The sequence below is a fragment of the Staurois parvus genome, unplaced genomic scaffold (assembly GCF_062004578.1).
Source record: "Staurois parvus isolate SC_StPar_1 unplaced genomic scaffold, SC_StPar_1.0 ptg000012l, whole genome shotgun sequence".
NCBI classification, from domain to species: Eukaryota; Metazoa; Chordata; class Amphibia; order Anura; family Ranidae; genus Staurois; species Staurois parvus.
The window spans coordinates 7941287-7962805 of NW_028317808.1; the positions used below are offsets into that span (position 1 = coordinate 7941287).

The 21519-nt window shown below is 42.4% G+C and overlaps 1 protein-coding gene across 1 annotated transcript in view; it reads left to right on the forward strand.

Moving 5' to 3' along the window:
• The first annotated feature begins 6757 nt into the window (after window positions 1-6757).
• LOC149473676 (uncharacterized) overlaps window positions 6758-21519 on the forward strand; it is a 32906-nt gene continuing 18144 nt past the window's right edge. Inside the window, exons 1-2 of the mRNA XM_089674744.1 lie at window positions 6758-6831; window positions 19589-19693. Coding sequence (XP_089530870.1) covers window positions 6811-6831; window positions 19589-19693 — 126 coding nt within the window. The 5' untranslated portion in view covers window positions 6758-6810. The remainder of the gene's footprint in view (window positions 6832-19588; window positions 19694-21519) is intronic.

Below are 21519 nucleotides of genomic sequence, written 5' to 3' on the forward strand. Positions count from 1 at the left end.
CATTTTTGCTTCTCTCTGCTTCTGCATCCAGTGCCTGTGCAGGCCTAGATTAAGGGCTCATTCATACCAGTGTGAGAAACCTAGAGATGAAGCAAAAAGAAGCATTTTAGTCATGTTTTTTAACATTACCATATAACCTGTAAACACTACATTGTGTTGGTATTTTGTGTTTTCTAAACTTTGTCACAAGCTGCTGCCTTCATTGACATCAGTTCAAATGTGCCAGAAACACATCTTTGTGTATGCATTTTTGAAGCATTCACAACATTCACCTGCTTCTGTGAAAAAAAAGTGAAAATCAGATATGGCATTTGGGCAGCATTTATTTACGCACTCTAAAAGTGTGAAACACAGGCCCAAGTTTGTCATCTTGCTGGATCTGTAGGCTTATGTGAAAGAAGCCTAGTTACAACAAGTAGCAAAGGCTTCCCAGCCACAACATGCATACAACATAAATTATACATAATTGCTACCTCCTGTCTGTAGGTCCCCCACATGCCAAGCCTGGGAGACCCATGCTATGGATCCCAAAAGGCTTCATGGCTGTGTAGACCATGAGAAGGTTGACTGGTAGGACCTGGAAGAGACATCCTGGCTTTTGATGACATCACAAAGATGGTGGTACAGGACCGAGTGTGTTGGCTTAGCAAGGTAGTGCTGAATTGGAGTCTACTAATACAGCTCAACTCACCATAATAATATTACAATTAACCCTGTGGGGGTAAAGCAGCAAATATCTTTGTTTTACTGGGAGCCTATATTTCTATTTCAGCATTAAAGCAGCTAGAGAGGTCATGGAGGGCTTTTTATAAAGCTCTTTAAATAGTTCAATGTCCACAATCTGGGCACAGATACACTTTTACTTCCCCTGTTACAATAAAAATGCTACATTTTCTGAAACAGGTGCTCTGGTCACAAGATACTTGACCCTTAAAAGTATGTTGATTACTGTTTGTATCATTTACATTGTATGTGTCAGTCATAGCATATTAGTGCATGTATTGTTCATCCTGTTTAATTTATTGTGACATACAGACATGTTGGCAGTCCAGTTTGGACAGATTAACCAGTATGTCAAGCTGTGTAAATATTGTGAATAAGATTCTAATTTTGTATCTCTAGAAAGTGTGCATTTAAGACTGGGGAAGTGCAGCCTGAGAGCAAGAAAAACATGATCATTGTAAGACTTTAAGGAAATCCCCATCTTTACAGTTTTTTTTATTTTTTTAAAAGTTCATAGAAACAGCATTTTACAATAACAACATATATGGAAACATTCGGTAAAGCAAAATGTGCAACTGAAGATGAGCAAATTGATTTGCACAAGTCAGAACTGCTGGAAAATCTGTCTTTACAAAAAAGTTGCGGATAATGAGTCAAAGTGAAAACTCATCCAATTAACTGACTTTCTTCCTCCTGGCTCCTTCCCCTCCCTCTCCCACAATTGGATACAAATTCCACATTTTTAAAAACATCTTTGACCTTTTTGGTGCTGCACCACAGCACTTCCTTGTTTCTCGCCATGCGGGGTGAAATTGATGAGACTGCCTCTGTCTTGGAGGCAGACAAAAATGTGGCACTTTGAGGACATGAACTTCTATGTGGTGGCAGAATCCCCTCTGATGATCAATATGCCTCTGATCTGATTCCTGAAAGGTGTTTTTTAAATCACAGGGACCAGGCCCAGCTGCAAGTTGCTCCTGAGCCACGTGATTGCTGAATACATTGAAAAATGAGGAGGAGGAGTGGGTTCTGATGGTGAGGAAGAAGAGGAAATGGGGCAGGCTTCTTGCTATTATTTTTAATTTTATTATAGTCAGCGCACTGGAGGAGCTACATCTGAGGCTGTCTAATGGTCTTAATCAAGGCCTGAGAGGCTGATGCTTGCCTTTTTAGAGTGTGTAGAGCTGGATTCTGGTTGAAATCTGTTTGCAGGAAAGCCAGACTACAACAGAGTAGTCTGTGGGACTGAATTGGCTGCGCCCACACCAGACAAAATAAGATTTCCGGGTTCAATAGTAGATATTTCTGGAAGTGGCCTTTCTTGCGTTAAGCAAGGTAGGAATCTCAGACTCAAGAATTTCTCGATTCTTTAACAACTGGGTTTAAACAGCCATGCTGTTAAAGCCAGGGGGTGTGATGCACAGAGTCTTGAGACAGAAGATCTGACTTGTTGGGAAGTGGCCAAGGATTGTCTACTAGAAGTTTGATTATAGACATAAATTAGCCTGAACTGAGACCATAGGATAATCAGAGCATCCGAGGACAGAGCTAATGGATCTCTGGGTCTAACAACAAATAGAGGTAGCTTGCTGTTATGTCTGGAGGTCAGGATGTCCACATCCAAAGTCCCCCATCTTTGGCATTTCAGATTGAACACATTTGGATGAAGAGACCATTCCCCTTGGTCCAAACAGTGGCAGCTAAGAAAATCCATCTGCCAGTGGTGCACTCCTGACATGTGGACTGCAGAGATTGCTAGGCAGTAAGTAGCTGTCCATGAGAGTATCTGGGTTTCTTTCAAGGCAACCAGGCTTCTCGTGCCCACCTAATGATTGTTTTATGCCACTGTGATGGTATTGTCTGACTGCACCTGAATTGGGTGTCCCTTTATTTTAATTTATTTCAGGTACCTATATAGCGCCGTCAATTTATGCAGCGTTTACATATATATTGTACATTCACAGTCCATAACCCTGAAGGGGTGTACAGTCTAAGGTCCCTAATTTACATTCATATACTAGGGCCAATTTAGACAGGATCCAATTAACCTATATGCATGTCTTTGGAGTGTGGGAGGAAAATGGAGTACCCGGAGGAAACCCATGCAGGCACAACGAGAACATGCAAACTCCAGGCAGGTGGTTCTGTGGTTGGGATTTGAACCAACAACCCTAGTGCTGTCAGGCAGATGTGCTAACCATTTAGCCACTGTGCTACCCACTTCAATTGGTGGATTTTTTTTGAAGGCTGTGATCTCCTTCTGTTCTGAAAGCCTTAAAGAAGTCAAACCAGAGCATTGATGTAATCTGAGGAATAAGCATCAATAACATTAAGTAACAAACGTTACATTTTCTGCCTAACAATAAACCAATGGTTAACCACTTCCACGCCACCCTATAGCAGAAATACTGCTACAGGGTGGCACAGGTGTGCAAAATTACGTATATACATGATTCACACTCCCACGGTTTTGGAATCCTCCTATCCCCTCAAAGCACTTTTCAGGTCCTTCATTCACCTCCCTCCCTGTCCCTCTCCTCATTTGACGTTCACTGTATTCATCTGTTTGCTCCAGTTTCTTTAAGAATTGCTGATCTATCGGCCTCCTGGACTAGTATCAAGCTTCCTTGATGACTTCTCTGCCTGGCTGCCTTACTTTCTCTCTTCTGAAATTCCCACAATCATTCTCGTTGACTTCAACATCCCTGTTAATCTTAACACTCCTGCTAACTCTAAACTTCGAGCCTAACCACTTCTTTTGACCTAAAACAATGGAAACATGCTTCTACTCACTCTAATGGCTACTGCATCAACCTTTTATTTTCCTACCTATGCACTCCTTGCAACCTCACCAACTTTCCTTTTCCTCTCTCTGATCACTCCCTTATTAGTTTCACTCTCTCCTTGGCTTCCTCCTCCTTGCTTCCAACTACTGAACAGTTACCTGTAGAAACCTTCGCTATCTTAACCCTTTTCCTCTTTTTTCTGCAACAGATTGGCTCTATGACAAAATCTCAGCCCTGTGCTGCCCCAACCTGGCCATGTTTGTCTAAACAGTTCACTGTCATCCACCATGGACACATTGGCCCCCCTGACTACACATAGAATTAGGACCCGACCACTACAGCCCTGGCAAACAGAATACCAGATGGCTCAAAAACCGTAGCCGTGCTCTTGAGCGTTTATGGCGTAAGACTAAGACCTAGAAAGACTTCGACCAATATAAATCTGCCCTTCAAAAATACAATTCCTGTCTCAACACTGCCAAACAGACCTATTTTATCACTCTCATTAACACGTTCTCACGCAACCCACGTCAACTCTTTTCTACCTTTAACTCTCTACTTTACCTCCACACACTAACTCACTGCCCAGGAGATCGCTAATCACTTTAAAAATAAGACTGATACAATTCTTGGTGAGATGTCCACTGTACAGATATCTCCCTCACCCTACACTCCTTGTCCACCTGCACAATCTATACTTCCCTTGTTTAACCCAGCTACTATAGAGGAGGTTGGTAAACTTTTTTCTAAAGCCCACCTGTTTCCTGAACCCTGTTCCCTCGCATCCTTCACTGTTTAACTCATATCTTCAATCTCTCCCTTTCTATTGGCTTCTTCCCCAACTCTCTAAAACATGCTCTAGTCACCCCCATACTTAAAAAGGCCTCAATGTACCCTACCAATCTTTGCACCCTAAGACACATCTCCTTACTCCCTTTTGCCTCCAAACTCCTTGAACGTCTAGTCTACAACCGTCTAGTCTGCAACCACCCTCAACACTCCACAGAAACTGCTCTCCTAAAATTCACAAATGATTTACTAACTGCTAAAACCAATGGTCACTATTCCGTACTCTTACTCTTGGACCTCTCCGCTGTCTTTGACACAGTTGACCAATCCCTCCACCTCAAAAAACTCTATTTACTTGGTCTCCGTGACTGTACTTTCCATTGGTTCGAATCTTACTTATCTCACCGCATCTTCAGTGTCACGTTGTCACAACTCTGTGTCACAACTCTACTTTCTCCTCTTCTACTCCTCTTACCGTTGGGGTCCCCCAAGAACCTCTCTTATTCTCTATCTACACTTTTTCCTTGAGTCAGATGATAGCTTCCCATGGTTTCCAATACCATATCTCTCAAATCTATCTCTCTACTCCTCAGGTATCACTGATTTACTAACAGACATATCAGACTGGATGTCACACCACTTCCTAATATTCAATCTATCCAAAACTGAGCTCATAATATTTCCTCCACCACGTGCCTCTTCCCCTGATTTCTCGGTCAGGATCAAAAGCACAACTATCAACCCATCCCTGCATGCCAGGGTGCTAGGAGTAACCCTGGATTCTGAACTATCCTTTCAGGCCCACATACAATCCCTGTCAAAATCATGCCGCCTCAACTTCCGCAACATCTCCAGAATATGCCCCTTTTTAACCAATGATACCACAAAGCTCCTAATTCACTCCCTGGTTATTTCTCGCCTCGACTACTGCAACTCCCTCCTCATTGGCTTACCTTTACATAGGCTATCCCCCCTCCAGTCCATCATGGATACTGCTGCCAGGCTCATGCACCTTACCTACCATTCAGTGTCTGCTACCCCTCTCTGCCAATCCCTCCACTGGCTTCCACTCGTCCAATGAATAAAATTCTAAATACTAACAACAACTTACAAAGCCATCCACAACTCTGCCCCCAGCTACATCACCAACGTGGCCTCAAAATATCAACCAAACTGCTCTCTTTGATGCTCCCAAGACATTCTGCTCTCTAGTTCCCGTGTCGCCTCCTCCCATGCTCACCTCCAGGACTTCTCCTGAGCTTCTTCCATCCTACGGAACTCCCTACCCCAATCTGTCCGACTGTCTTTTAATTTATCCACCTTTCGACGATCCCTGAAAACCTTTCTCTGTAAAGAGGCCTATCCTGCTTCTAACTAGTAAACTACCTTTTTTTCCTCCATCAGCTCATCCCCCACAGCCATTACCTTTTGCCTCACTCAACCCTTCCTTCTAGATTGTAAGCTCTAATGAGCAGGGCCCTCTGTTTCCTCTTGTACCAAATTGTATTGTAACTGTAATGTCTACCTTCATTTTGTAAAGCGCTGCGCAAACTGGCGGCGCTATAGAAATCCTGTATAATAATAATACTATAAACTGGAACAGGGTTGAGACATATTAGTCAAATTGTAAAATATGTGCTTCCTCCTGTAGCATTTCTGTATGCCACTGAGTAGGTGAAAGCACGGTTCCTCAGTGTGTGACAGCAGCTGTAAAACAAGGTTGGAAGTGTGATGGTTTGGGGCTCATTTGCTGACTGCAGAGTTCACAACTTGAACAAAGTGACTGGCAACCTGAACCAAAATGCCTACAACAGAATTTTGCAGCACCATGCAAAACCTGACCAACAATGCAAAAACATAGTTGGTCAGGGGTCAACCTACAGATAATGGCCCAAAACTTACCTCCACTAATCTATTAGGAGTGTGAAAGCCCACAAGCCTTGCTAGTGATTTTAAACACCTTTAATAAAGAAAAGATATCACATTCACATGAACTAGATATAAGTGGAACATATAATTTTTGTACCAGTCCAAGTTTGGCTCTATAGTCCCATGGCATGGTAAGTAATAGAATTGGCAAGAACCTCAGACAGCCAGAACTGAAAATGATTGGGAAACCAGCCAACACACACTGTGTACAGTGAGATTCAGGCAATTACTTCCCCCTTCAGTGTGTACTGCTGATCTGGGTAAGTAGAATTTTTGTAATGGGTGCAAGAATACATGCAGACATAGACCCACGCTCAAACACTTGGAACAATAAGAACACGTATTAAATAGTATTGTAAAATTATATGCTCCTGTAGGTGTTCAAGGCATAATCCACACACTTATTCAGGGCACACCCAAATGGTATTAAGCAAAGAGATAATTATAAAAGTATGTGGTCTAACTACATGCCAATAATTAACTACTGTATATAAAAGGGAATTCTGAATCTGTTTATTGCAGTCTGATATCAGTCAGTAAACTGAGCTTCGAGACCCATCAAAGGAAGAGCTACATAAAGATAATGGAAAAAATCCGTGATCAGGTACTTTTTATTTTTTTTAGAAGGTATTATTTAGATTTTCCATATAAAACCCAATTAAGTGCTAAATTCTAAGTATTAAGGCATTTATTGGCTTTTTAATCTATTCAGGCGTAAGAAACAATAGCTAATCTAGGGACTGTTATCTGTAATGCTAGGAAATCTGAATTAGATATACTGTATTTTCACCATTTGATGGAGGCAAGTACTTACTGTAGTAAAAACTATTTCAGCAATATTATTAATTTAACAGTGGGTAGACTGAGGAATGACTTTGGAAAACACTTCTGAACGATGGAAACTGACTGCTGGAGAATGTAGGTTAAAAAACGTCTGTTTAGCTGCGTTTGCATACCTCATTTATGTGCGTTTGCAATTTGAAGCGTTTTTTAAAGATAATATCAGGAGACCTTCCAAAATGCCCAGAATGCACTGAAAAACAGTAAAAAATTAACTGTTTCAGACATTTTAAGAGAAAAGGATAGAAAGTAGGCCTTGAAAGAATTTTAAGGGCCGTAGGCAAATCTCACTTAGGAAACAAGGATTTCCTGGGAGGTCTTTACTTCATGCAATCCTTTATGAATTGCATCACAAAGCATTAAGGATCCATTGAAACCCAGTAACTGCAGGCAAGGCTGAAACTTGAACATTAAACATATATGAACCTAACCTAGGCCCTTGTCCAGACCCGGTTGTAAGAACTGCAGAACGTTCACTGATTCTGGTGATAAAGAACTCCCAGCTTTTTGCTCCTTCAGATCTGAAAATTTTACCCATATCTCTGGTAAGTCTTATTCATGGAGACCTCTCTAGCTTGAAGCAAGGTAATCACTATCTGCACTGAAAACCCTTCACTTGGTAGTCTCCGCCCCTCAACCTCCATGCCATCGAATGTAGTCTCTTGTGGCTGGATGGCAAAACTGGCCTTGAGAGAACAGATCTGGTGTTACTGGCAGAGACAATGATGACCCTCCTTGGGCCAAAATGGTATAATTGCAATTATCGATACTGGCAGTCTAAGAAGTGCGCCCTTCCGCTCTTCGATGAATCGAAGCTCATTCAACTAATAGTCACACTTCCAACGTCAGGGTTCAACTCCTCATTCACACTGCCTCTGTATGTATGCAACTGCCATTTATTTGTCTAGGCACAGTACAATGTTGTTTCTCTTATCAATGGAAAGAATGCCAGAAGAATCTTGAACGCAGCTCTCAGTTCTAGAGCATTTGATACTATGCTTCATGAACTAAGCATCCCAGGATCTTGAGCAGCCTTCTCCTTGAAATGTGCCCCCCCAATCTGTCTGTCTGGCATCTGACATGATAATGTTCCATTCATAAACATAAATTGATCGATTAAGAAGACCCAAGGATCCAGCATTTTTCTGCTGGAAGAGATTTTGCTCCCAAACCATATGTGACTTTCTCTATCAGGAGACAGAACATGCCTCGTGTAAGTTTTACTGAATTTTTCTGTGTACACCAAAATGCCCCCCAAAACATTATTCTTTGGATTGAGCAGAGGAAACATTTCTTCCCATTGATTAGTTACCAAAAACTTTGTAGCAGAACATCCAAATGCTGGATAAGCACCTCCCAATTGCTGGCTAGAAGAAGGATGCTATCCAAGTAGTGGTGTATTATTATCCTCCTCGCTATTGCAGACAGTAAGACCTTTGTGAATGTCCTGGAGAAGGTGGACTGACAGAAAGGAAGGTGTAGCAATCGTACCCACAGAGATGGATGCGGTTCAACCATTTTTCTCCAACCTCCATCTTGGCAAAGGATCACCCATATTGTACAAATATATCTTTCCTCATCCCCCTGTGTGTTGGAAGTGTCATAGGCAGGCCAGAGCACAGCAGGCAGCTCCGAGCTATAAAACCTCTCTGAGCTGGGTGCCAGGCGGTCTAAGAAACTGTGCAATCTGGCACCTCGTAAAAGGATAACCCAAGCCTTCTCCTGAGTTTAAAGACATTCCAGGGGAGTCATAAACTAGATACCACTTTTAAAATCCATTTTCCCCCTATGTCTCATATCTTGGAATATGAGAGACTTAGATAAAAACCAGGCATATATTCAGATTGCTCACAAGAAGACAAACCGTTTGATATGTCACACTCCTTGGCTGGAATACATAGGAAAGCAGAAAATTACATCTCTTGAACCATTCAAGTATGCCTTCCATATTTCTTATCTAACCGTTCCGCAGATGCGTCTTCATATTAATCTACCCGTGGGTGGAATGTTACTTGTGCCTAGGAAAAGTTATGAGCCAAAATATAAGCTAAGAGAGATTTTGGTTCTAGCTTGGGTCTCCGCCTAGACACCCCTCCCCAAATGAGGCATTGGTCCTTGGCTTCAGAGACACCCCCTGCTGGGGGACCACAAATTAGGCTGTCAGGCCTAAGAGTGGAAGTTGAAGAAATCTCCCTTTTAACATCAGAACCAACTTGGGAGACAGCGCCCTTTTGCTCTGAAACTTGATCTGCTTAACCCAGGACTTTTGGCAAGTACTCTACCTCTCTAAACTTCTTTCGGTTACCTCTTTGCTGTGTTATTGCTCTCTGTATTTATATGTATATTGGTTACATCTTTTTTCTGTAAATATTTTTATTGCACCCTTTTAACCTTTTAGTAATAAATCTTTCTTTCTGAAAGTGTTGAACTGTTTCTAAAGCTCCTTAATGCAACTTACGAATTCCTGCCGCTGAAAAGCACTACTATGTGTGTTTAACCCTCTGTATAACCTGTCTTCAGTGATAGTGATATACAGACGTTTATTTCAACCATCAAGTTTCCTCTTTCTCTGTACTAAAAGGAGGTGGTGGCAGTGTGAAGGGTTAATTGCGTAATTAACCTGACCCAGTAACAATCGCACTCAGGCTGCCGGTACATAGATGTGTGGTCCATTAGCTGGAAAATCGTTGTGCAGGGTGCAGCTGGGCATGGCCTTGTTACGCACGTGACATCGCGGTTTTAGATTGGCTAGTCCTTCGGTCACGAGTTTGGTGAGAAGGGCTGGGATCTGACGCGCGATCGTCACAGAAGGCACTGAAACTGATAGTGGGACTGAAATGCAGGATGGATTGGGACTTGTAAGTAGGCAACTGATAAACCTACAGAGAGAGTCCAATCTCCCAGATTTATCAATAATAGAATTGATTGGAGATTCTCCATCTCAAACGACTCCAACTTCATATGCTTGCTTGCTGATTTTTTTCAAGTTTAGCACTGGGCACAGAATGCCTGATTTTTTTTTATTACTAGGGAAAGAGGTGAACAGAACCTTCACTATTTCTCATTTTTTAGTTAATTTGGTCCAGAATTATTTTCTCTTGCATTGAATCCAGTAGCCTGGGTTGCTGGAAATGATTGGAAGATAGGTTTTCCTTAAAAATCCAGCAATGTCACACTGATATAGACATTATGGCCCACTGACCCTGAATAATTTTCATCCAGGTGTGTGCACAAACAGGCTCCCATAGGTACCTCCTGGATGAATGCATCCTTAAAAGGACTTCTACTGTTCTTCCACGACAGGTGGCTTTAATGTCTAAGAATTAAAAATTCTTCAGTTGACTTTGTCATCTTTTCCCAGTTTGTAGGATTTTGCCTCCTCTGATCTATCAGGGATTTGACACCTGTGCACTGGTCCTTTCTAATTATTCTGTTTTTTGTGAAAATGATGCCTCTGCCACAAGGCCTCCCACAAATTTCAGCTATTGCAAAGCTGGTTCCACCTTGTCTCTCTCCACTTTATCCAGTTTTTTATGTTAGCTGTCCCCCTCTATATCGTCTGCCTACCGCTGCAATGTTATTGTTAGTCAGCAGGCACCTCCAGATGCTACATAACAGCGCTTGACCTTGGGCATTTTCGGAGGATGCAGTTTTGACAAACTGGTTTTCATACAGGCCTTTACCTCTGGCCCCTGTCATTTATCCTGGATTAGCTCCTCCAGTCCCTCAATAAAGGAAATGAAAAATGGATATTTATTGATATTTAGGAAGTACTTTTTAACCTTGTGGAGAGTTTCCTCCACTTCACCTCAGACTCCGTGATCCCAAACCAAGCATAGAGAAGGAGCCCGAGATAGGAAGAGCCCAGGTGAATGCCATAAAAAGGGAAATAATATCTGCAGACAATGACCACATAAGCATCCAGCATGCATGAGTAGAGAACACCACCATGTGTTGCCCCAAAATGCCCTAAATCCATTTAACAATGGCACTCCTAACCATCAGTGATGGTATCACTGCCTGAGCATTCTCAGATCACAACCTGTGGCTCTTGGCACCATCTTGGAAAAGGGCAAGCCAGGAAAAATGGCCCACAGTGGTGCAAGTACACACTTACTGTTCTCAGTGTGTACTTGCACCACTGAAGCCATCTTGGAAATGGCAAAGCCCACTACACAAACAAGCGCAGGAAAAAAACACTGACAAACAGAGAAAAGATGGAAAAAACAAGGGAAAATCCTGACACTTATTCTGAAGCTTGGTTAAAGCTTTCTTTGACAAGCCCGAACCACCGTAATGGGGCTCCAACTGTTTAGCTCATTTAGAGGCTGAACATGAAGAACTTCAACCCAGGAGAGGCTGAACCTGGCTGTGGTCGACAAGCGGTATGTAGGGTTGCCACTTCATCCCTTTAAAACCGAACACAACCGAACACATATTGATTACACAGGTTCTGAGGCTAATGTAGATAAGGCACCAAGTGAGTTTAGTTTCCACCTTAATCAGCCACAGAACCTGTGTATTTAATATGCGTTCGGTTTTAAAGGGATGAGGTGGCAACCTTAGCGGTAAAGGATACCTCGTGAACCAGTCCTGATCAGGTGATGCCAAAAAGGAGAATGCTGCAAGCTGGGTCTATCTTTGATTTGTATTAAACCAGCCCTATCAGGTTATTGGGGCAGAGCTACAACCCATTGTGTGCTGCCATGATGCGCCAGCAAATAATTTTCTGATGCACAACACATTATTTATTAGTGTGAACAGTGAGTATTAAATATCATAATACACAATAAAATATATATAGTAACATTTACCTCTTTACAGTGAAACTTGGGCTTTTTCTGCATTGGTGTGTAGTGCGGAATTCTAACTTCACAATAGGCCTCTTGCATACAGGAGTACACAACAACACTTTTTTACTGATCTGAACACAGGTGCATTGTTGTCTATGGAACAATGCAAACAGCAAGATCACTAATACACTAATACAATGATGAGTAACAAGCCAAAAAATACAAAATGTTTCATTTGAGTACAGTAATTTATGTGCATAAGCATGTATAAGTGTGTATACTCATGTACATGTACTTCAGCATTGGTAATTAGAAAAGGATAAGAAGAATTTTACGCACGTGTACACATATGCACGTTTATGCAAGGTCTTTATGGAATAATATTTGTTAACAGGATCCTGAGTATGAACAGTGAGCAAAAGGCCTTAGTGGTCAGTAAAAGAAAAAAAAACTCACACAGCAATGGTATTTGGTGCAGAATTCTAAACTGCCATTAGTGGGCAATCAAAACTCACTGGTGTTTGGTGCAAAACTCTAAATTAGCATTGGTGTTCAGCTCAAAACCTAGACTTTGCACTGTTGTTCAGTTCACTGCAAAATATTGTTAGCCTTGCAATAATTACATAAATGAGAAAACCTATGCTTTTTCTGTAAAACAACACAACCTGGCTTCCCAGTGCTGATGGATTAGCTTCTTTTGTAGCCTTGGATTTCAAGCTCTATTTCTTGCTACTGCTGTTTAGGGATGTGTTCAAGTGTGTTCGAATTCTAGTCTGGACCCACCTGAGTGAGCCCACCAGAAAGTTGTAACCTGCACTGCAAATAAAAGTCAGCTCCAAGAAGAGATAGTCAGTAATAAGTGGATCCCCCACTTTGAGAACCCCAAACTTAAAAAGCCCTATCAATTAAAAATAAACACACACAGAATAAATTGAAACCTCAAAATACCCACCTCTGAGAACAAAAAAAATGCAGCCAATGGTTTGATTGCCCAAAGAGCTGACAATCAGAATGAACCTTTTTGCTGCAAGTGGTATAAGGCTCGGTTCACATTACTGCAACCTACAGTGCAACTTTGCCAGTCGACATCTTTACGATTTGCTGATGACCTGATGCGACTTAAGTATGACTTGGATGTGACATGATGCACGACCAGGGGCGGACTGACCATTTGGAAACTCAGGCACTGCCCGAGGGCCTGGGGTCAGTAGGGGGCCCCATGAGATACCCCTGGTACCTTTTTCACAGGCTTTTTTGAGTTTGGGCAAGGACACAGGGGCCCCATGATCCCCTATTGCCCGGGGGCCCCATGAGTTGTCAGTCCGCCCCTGTGCACGACTTTCATGCCATAGCTGCCTGGGTAATATTCCTGTAATTTTGGATGCAAATCACATCAATATAGATGAGAATCTGACTTGGAGGCGACTTCCATTAAAGTCTATGGGCACAAGTCGGATAGAAGTTGCTTGAAGTAGTACCGAAACCTTTTCTAAAGTCTGAGAGACTTCAATAGTGCTAATTAATTACAGCTCTCATTGACTAACATGAGATTTCACATGGGGTCTCACAAGTCGGATCCTAAGATGCGGCAGCGTGAACCAAGCCAAAGGCTGGATTCACACTTGAGCGTAGCATCTTTGAGATATTTTCACACGTTTCTGCGTGACTTTTGCATGTTTATGCATGTGTAGCACCCTCCTAGTTAGCTAGGGGGAATTCAAGTTCCATTGCTAGTTAGAAGGCTGAGTAGCAGCCTGGGTGTGATCGCTAGCAGGGTTCAATTTCAGGTCAGGGCTGAGAGGCTCAGTTGGGAAGGGGCTCACCTCCAAGCAGGGACTTTGGAAGGAGGAAAGTTTGGGACTTCACCGGCCCCCTGAGAGAGGACCACCTGTGCAGCAGGAAAGAAGCAGCCCAGCTAGAAGTCCTAGTAACAGTCACTGGCAACACAGGAGAAGGACTAAGTCATTAGACCTGCAGACCATGGGCCAGCAAGGGAAAGGGGCACTCCGGTGGGAAACTGGATTAGCTTTTTACCTGGAACTGTTCACACTGTTGTGGCAGGCACTGGATTCCCTGCCCAGGGATTCACCTAGTACAGCTGGATGAGGAGAGGATTCATCCGGGGCTGGGCAGTACTAGAGGAGATGCAGGCTAGCTCTCCGGAAGAGACTGATTGCTGTAAACTCTGTACATATTTCAGGAGTTGTCCTCGGTTTCTCAGTTCCTGAGTGGGCAACCCATACACCCCTTACCACATCCAACTTCCAAAATCCCCTAATAAAACATCAAAACAAGCTCAAGGACTGATTACTGACTTCTGAATACATGTAGATGTGAAATGCATGTTGCCTGGCTTTTCAGGGCTATAGGGGGACCCAAAACTTCAGCAACTCCTAAGGGGGTAGTGCTACATAAGGATAAAATACTGTGTTGACTTAATAAATATCAAATATATTTCTAGGCTGAAAGCAGAGCTCCACTCAAAAGGGAAAGTTTCGCTTCTAGGCTTTGTCCCCTGCTCCCCGTTAAGGATTGGCATCTTTGGCATTTTTTAGCTTTGGCGTTTTTTTTATTTGCCAATAGAGAAAAATATCATCTGTTGCATCATTTGTTACTATGTTTTTCAGCTTATTAGCTTTTCCATCAGCTTTTATTTCTTTTTTTAAATTATTAATTATATTTTATTTTTGTTAGAGTAGGGTAGATTGAGAGTTAATAATTTCTGCATTGTCTTTTTAGTATTTAATTTTTTTTTGTTAGGGTGATAATAATAACACCAATAATTAAAAATAAATAAATGTAAAATAAAGAAAAATAATCATAAATAAATAATAAATAAATACAATACACAAATAATATTCAATAATAAATAATTAACCCACTAACCATTTAAAAAAAAATCAATAAATTAATAATAATTTATTTATTTTGTGTTAGGGTTAGGGTGTATTATTATTATTATTATTATTATTATTATTATTATTATTATATTATACAGGATTTATGTAGCGCCAACAGTTTGCACAGTGCTTTACAAAATGAAGGTAGACAGTACAGTTACAATACAATTTGGTACAAGAGGAAACAGAGGGCCCTGCTTGTTAGAGCTTACAATCTAAGAGTAAGAGTTGAGTGATACAAAAGGCAATAGCTGTGGGGGGGATGAACTGATGGAGGAAATAAATAGCGGTTTACTAGGTAGAAACAGAATAGGCTTCTTTAGCCACTTGTCTACCGGGCACTTATACCCCCTTCTTTACCAGGCCAATTTTCAGCTTTCAGAGCTATCGCACTTTGATTGACAATTGTACAGTCATGCAAGATTGTACCCATATGAAATTTTTTTCTCACAAATAGAGCCTTCTTTTGGTGGTATTTAATCATCGCTGGGCGTTTTACTTTTTGCGCTATAAACAAAAAAAGTGCATAAAATTTGGAAAAAAAAAGTTTCTTTGTTTCTATTATAAAATTTTTCAAACAGGTAATTTTTCTCCTTCACTGATGTGCATTGATGAGGCGGCACTGATGGGCACTAATAGGCGGCACTGATGGGCACTGATAGGCAGCACTGATAGGCGGCACTGATAGGCAGCACTAATGAGGTGGCACGGATAGGCAGCACTGATAGGCAGAACTAATGAGGTGGCACAGATAGGCGGCACTAATCGGTGGGACTGATAGACAGCACTGATAGGTGGCACTGACTGGTATCACTGCTGGGCACTGACTTGCGGCACTGCTAGACATTGACTGGTGCAACTGCTGGGCACTGACTGGCACAACCGCTGGGCACTGACTGGTGGCACTGACTGGCAGCACTGCTGGGCTGCACTGGTGAGCACAGGTGGGTGGCACCGGTGGGCACAGGTGGGTGGCACTGCTGGGCAAAGGTAGGTGGCACTTCTGGGCACAGGTGGGTAGCACTGCTGGGCACAGGAGGGTGCACTGCTGGGCACAGGTGGGCGTACTGCTGGGCACAGGTGGGCAGAACTGGTGAGTGGCACTGCTGGGCACCGGTCATCAGGGCACTGATCATCAGTGCCCTGATGATCGGTGCCGATCCCTGCTCTGACAGCGTGAGGAAAGTGCAGCCGAGAACAGGCAATTGCATTTCTCGGTGATCAGCGTGTAATGGACACGGCTGATCACGTGGTAAAAAGCCGCTGTGATTGGCCTTTTACCACATCACGTGATCAGCTGTGTCCATAGGACATAGGGGGCGCGCAGGAGAGCGCGTTCTGGGAGGACGTCCTTTGACGCCCTCGGAGAACTGGCCGGCCGCAGTGTAGCTGTCATTCGACTATCTGCGGCTGGCAAGTAGTTAAAGAGAAAGGTTTTCAGGGATCGTCTAAAGATGGATAGATTAGGAGACAGCCGGATACATTGGGGTAGGGAGTTCCATAGGATGAGAGAAGCTTGGGAGAAGTCCTGGAAGCGAGCATTGGAGGAGGTGACACAGGAACTAGAAAGCAGAAGGTCTTGGGAGGATCGAAGAGAGTTTGGTTGATATTTTGAGACCAGGTTGGTGATGTAGCTGGGGGTGGAGTTGTGGATGGCTTTGTAAGTTGTTGTTAGTATTCTGAATTTTATTCGTTGAGCAAGTGGAAGTGGAGGGATTGGCAGAGAGGGGTAGCAGACAATGAACAGTTGGTAAGGTGAATGATGGACTGGAGAGGGGATACCCTATGTAAAGGTAAGCCAATGAGAAGGGAGTTGCAGTAGTCGAGGCGAGAGATGACCAGAGAGTGAATTACGAGCTTTGTGGTATCATTGGTTAAAAACGGGCATATTCTGGAGATGTTGCAGAGGTTGAGGCGGCATGATTTGGACAGGGATTGGATGTGGGCCTGAAAGGATAGTTCAGAATCCAGGGCTACCCCTAGCACCCTGTCATGCAGGGATTGGTTGATAGTGGTGCTATTGATCCTGACCAAGAAATCAGGGGAAGAGGCACATGGGGGAGGAAATATTATGAGCTCAGTTTTGGATAGATTGAGTTTTAGGAAGTGGTGTGACATCCAGTTTGATATATCTGTTAGTAAATCGATGATACCTGTGGAAACTGATGGGGTGAGCTGAGAAGTAGAAAGATATATTTGTGCGTCATCAGTATAGAAATGGTATTGGAAACCATAGGAAGCTATCAGCTGACCCAAGGAAGAAGTGTAGATTGAGAATATAAGAGGTCCAAGGACAGAACCTTGGGGGACCCCGACAGTAAGGAGTAGGAGAGGAGGAAGTAGAGTTGTAAGTGACACTGAAGGTGCATTGAGATAGGTACATTTCAAACAAACGGAGAGTATAGTCACGGAGACTAAGTAGATAGAGTTTTTTTTTGAGGGGGGGTGGTCAGCTGTGTCAAAGGCAGCGGAGAGGTCCAAGAGTAAGAGTACGGAATAGTGACCATTGGTTTTAGTGGATAATAAGTCGTTTGTGAGTTTTAGGAGAGCAGTTTCTGTGGAGTGTTGTGGGCGAGATCCAGACTGAAGGGGATCGAGGTTATTTTCAATAAGGTGGCAGCTCAGCCGGTTGTAGACTAGACATTCAAGGAGTTTGGAGGCAAAAGGAAGTAAGGAGATGGGTCTTAGGTTGCCAAGATTGGTGGGGTCTAGTGAGGCTTTTTTAAGTATGGGGGTGACTAGCGCATGTTTTTGAGAATTGGGGAAGATGCCAGTAGAAAGGGAAAGATTGAAGTTATGAGTTAAAGAATGAAGGATAGAACCAGAGGGTGTCCGTAGTATTTGCAAGGGAACAGGGTCCAGGGGCAGGTGGTTAGGTGGACTTTAGAAAACAGTTTACCAACCTCCTCTATAGTAGCTGGGTTAAACAAGTGAAGTATAGATTGTGCAGGTGGACAAGGGGTGTAGAGTGAGGTAGATATCTGTACAGTGGAGATCTTGTCACGAATTGTATCAATCTTATTTTTGAAGTGATTAGTGATCTCCTGGGCAGTGAGTGAGTTAGTGGGTGGAGGTAGAGAAGGATGTATTAATATTATTGCTAATATTATCAATAAAAATCATTTATTTTTTGTATATTTAGTGGTATATTTTCTTTTTATATAGGGGTTAATAACTATTTATTTATTATTACATATTATTAGTTTATTTTATTTGTTTATTATTTATTTATGATGCTTTTAATGTGTGTATTTATTTTAAATTTATTTGTTCATATATTATTATTATTTTTAAAAAGGTTTTCATTTGAGCAAAAAATCGCGCAAATTGCGCTTTTCCATTCATTTAAATAAAATTGAAAACGCTCAAAAAAATGGGAAAATCTGCCTGAATTGAGCAACCAAATAAGCTCCAGAACTTGTTTGAGCTTCAGGCATTTGGCTTCTGGTGACTTGGAGTGGAAATGTAAACAATCTCTAATGAGAATAATCAATTTTTTCTCCTCAAGAGTTTTTGATCTTTGAGCTTCGAGTGTGAATCCAGCATTACACACACACCCAGCTGCTATTGCTTCCAGGAGTGTGTGCATATTTTTTTAGCTGATGGTCAGTTTATTTTTGGAAGTGATCACTTCCACAGGAGCAGTAAAGTGAAGCTGTTTCCATTTCTTGCATGGTTTGGAGGAAATCAAAATCATCCAGAATGATTGAAAACTATCCAGAACAATGGGGCAGCACAGTGGCTAAATGGTTAGGACTTCCGCCTGGCAGTACTAGGGGCGTCGGCTCGAATCCCAGCCACGGCACAACCTGCCTGGAGTTTGCATGTTCTCCCTGTGTCTGCGTTGGTGTTCTCCAGTTTCCTCCCACACTCCAAAGACATGCTGGTAGGTTAATTGGCTCCTGTCTAACTTGGCCCTAGTATGTGTATGTATGAATATGAGTTAGGGACCTTAGATTGTACACCCCTTGAGGGTTAGGGACTGATGTGAATGTACAATATATATGTGTAAAGCACTGCATAAATGGACAGCGCTATATAAGTGCCTGAAATAAATAAATAAAATCAATTATTCCTGTAGAATCAATTTTTGTTCTGTGATGTCCGATTTTACCACTAGGTGATGCTGTGAGTAAACTTGTAATTGTTCTGGACCTGCTGAAAATATGGTAGAATATATATATATATATATATATATATATATATATATATTACAGTATATGCCTCCCCATTTCAGCTGGGGATTCCCACCCAGTCTCCATTGCGAGGAGTGATATGTTGAACGCTGAGTGAGGGGAGACAGCCACTCTTATAGGCTAGGTAAGACGTTGTCCTGGAGGGGTCAGAGAGGGCAGAGCTGACCTGTGGTAGGCTGATATGGGGAGGATGCAGGAAAGGAAAATTACGGTAAGTATGGGATACACTTTTCCCATATATATATATATATATATATATATATATGTATTATTGATTATTGGTTTAATGTTTTATATATATATAGCTTTTTTTTATATTATTAACTGTAACAGCAGTTTATTGTCTATATAGGTCAGTGGAATTCAATACACTTTTTGCATCTCCAGCATGCTCAAAAAAAGAACCTGTTTGATGGTGCAATAAGGTGTTTTTTTAAATGGAGATTTTTATGCTTTACCTTGCTGCTTCCTGTTTGCACTTTAATAAAGAGCTGGTTATGTACTATAAGTCCTATGTGCAGATGCTTTTGGAAATATTGTACACTTTTTGCATGTCTGGAATTCACAATTATTTACAACAATTTTGTATATTTTCAAATACATGATACCATAACAACATTTTCTCTTTTCAGCAAAGGATAAAACAGGTAGTTACAGATGCTGGTCATAAAGTCGTAGTGCTTATGTTCATGAACATAAAATGCCCTCATTGCAGAAGAGCAATTCCTGGGATGGATGTAAGTACTTCAGAAATGTATTTTTATTTATTTAACCATGATTAGCAACAGACCCTCATCTGCAGAATTTTCCCCATTTGTTTTGTGTTATTAAACGCTTGCGAAAAAAATATCTAAGCAGCAGCATACTTTTTCTAAAAAAAACAAAAACTTATATCCTGCGCTCAGGATTAGTGAGAACTATATTATAAATACCCGTGTTCAAAGAATTAAATAAATAAATAATCAAATGCATACAGGTAAATAATGTCTGCTGCCACTACAATGGGTGTTATCCCTCAAGATTATATAAACATAGGTAGGTAAGCGCTGCCTTATATATCCAAAATACAATCATAATTTCAATAAACAATATAGTGACACCATCAATAGTCCATAAGATTTGTGCAAACTATGCAGTCTCTTAATAGTGCCAATGCTTATTCTTCTTATTAAGTGTCAGTCCGTGAACTGTGCTCCCCACCAGTGATCACACTCACTCTCCATCTCCAGTGGACTCTTCATGCTAAGTAAGGCCCCTTTCACACCGGCGGTCAGATTTCAGCTTTTAGCTGCGGTTAGAGAAACTTATTTACTGCAGCTAAATGCAGGCAGTGCATCCCTATGGCTCCATCCACACACTGCATTTAGCAACATTTTCATAACATACGATTATATGCGTTTAGTAAAAATAAAGTTGACAGCATCCAGGAGTGATGTACCGCAGCTATAAGTACATAAACGCAGTTAATTGCAGTACAAAGAAAAACTAAGTAAACAGTTGCTATAGAAAAGGCAAGAATGTACTACTTCAGCTAAACATAGCCGCATGTAAACACATGTAAATGCCCATAATCACAGATAAACGCAATGTACAAACGCTAATAATCTTTTGTGCCAGGAGTGTTGGAATTTCAAAATAAAAGAACAAGCGGCAGAACAACCACCCGTGTGGGCGTTCCGCCACTGTGGGGGGCCTCAAGACGGCCAAATGGTGAAGTCCTCAACTCCTGTGCCACATGAGGGAGGAGCCTGAACATGGCGGCTGTGGGGAGCATGCGGCAATAGCTCCCTGCTAAACCGCCCCTACTCGACCTCCCTAGTGACCCTCTGGAGCAGGACTCGGGATCTGACTCACCGGAGTCTGTCGGACGGCGGAGGAGAGGAGAGAGAGCCGGAGATGGGACCAGGGCGGAGGTGGCAGTGACGCGCTGGTCCGCCCGGCGCCTTACGGGGGAGAGATCCGGGAGGCTGAGGGGTGAGGTGACGTGGTGGGAGCACGTGACCGGCCCCGGAGGATCTCTGGGAGAAGGAAGAAACCGGCTGGCGTCCCGATGTAAGAGGGAGCCGCCGGCTTACATATGTTCAAACCCCCCGGCCAGCTGATCGATCCTGGGTCTGGGTGACCCAATAGAGTAAAGAGAACCACCCTGCTTTCCTGTGAAGACCTTGAACAAAAAACAGGAGGAGAAAAGTGAAACCCAGAGGAATCCCCCCTAGGACTGAGCTGCTGCGAAAGCCCTACATCTTAAGCTCGGAGCCACTGTTTGGAGAAGAAGAAGGGTGAGTGAGAGCTGTTGGGGGCTTATCGTATGGGGGATCCCCGAGTGATATAGGAGAGCTAGGGGTGAAGGAGAGGAGGGGAGGATTCCCTGGGTTAAGAAAGAGAAGATGAGAAGAGCTCCAGGTGTTCTAGGAGAGTAAAAATATAAGGGAAAACAGCAGGCTTGTCTGGTGTACAAATTAAAGGACTGATATAATTTCATCTTGAGAATAAGAGAAGAAATCATAGATTTAGAGGACATGAAGAACAAAGGTCCTAAGGGAACAGGGCTCAAAGGGTCTCA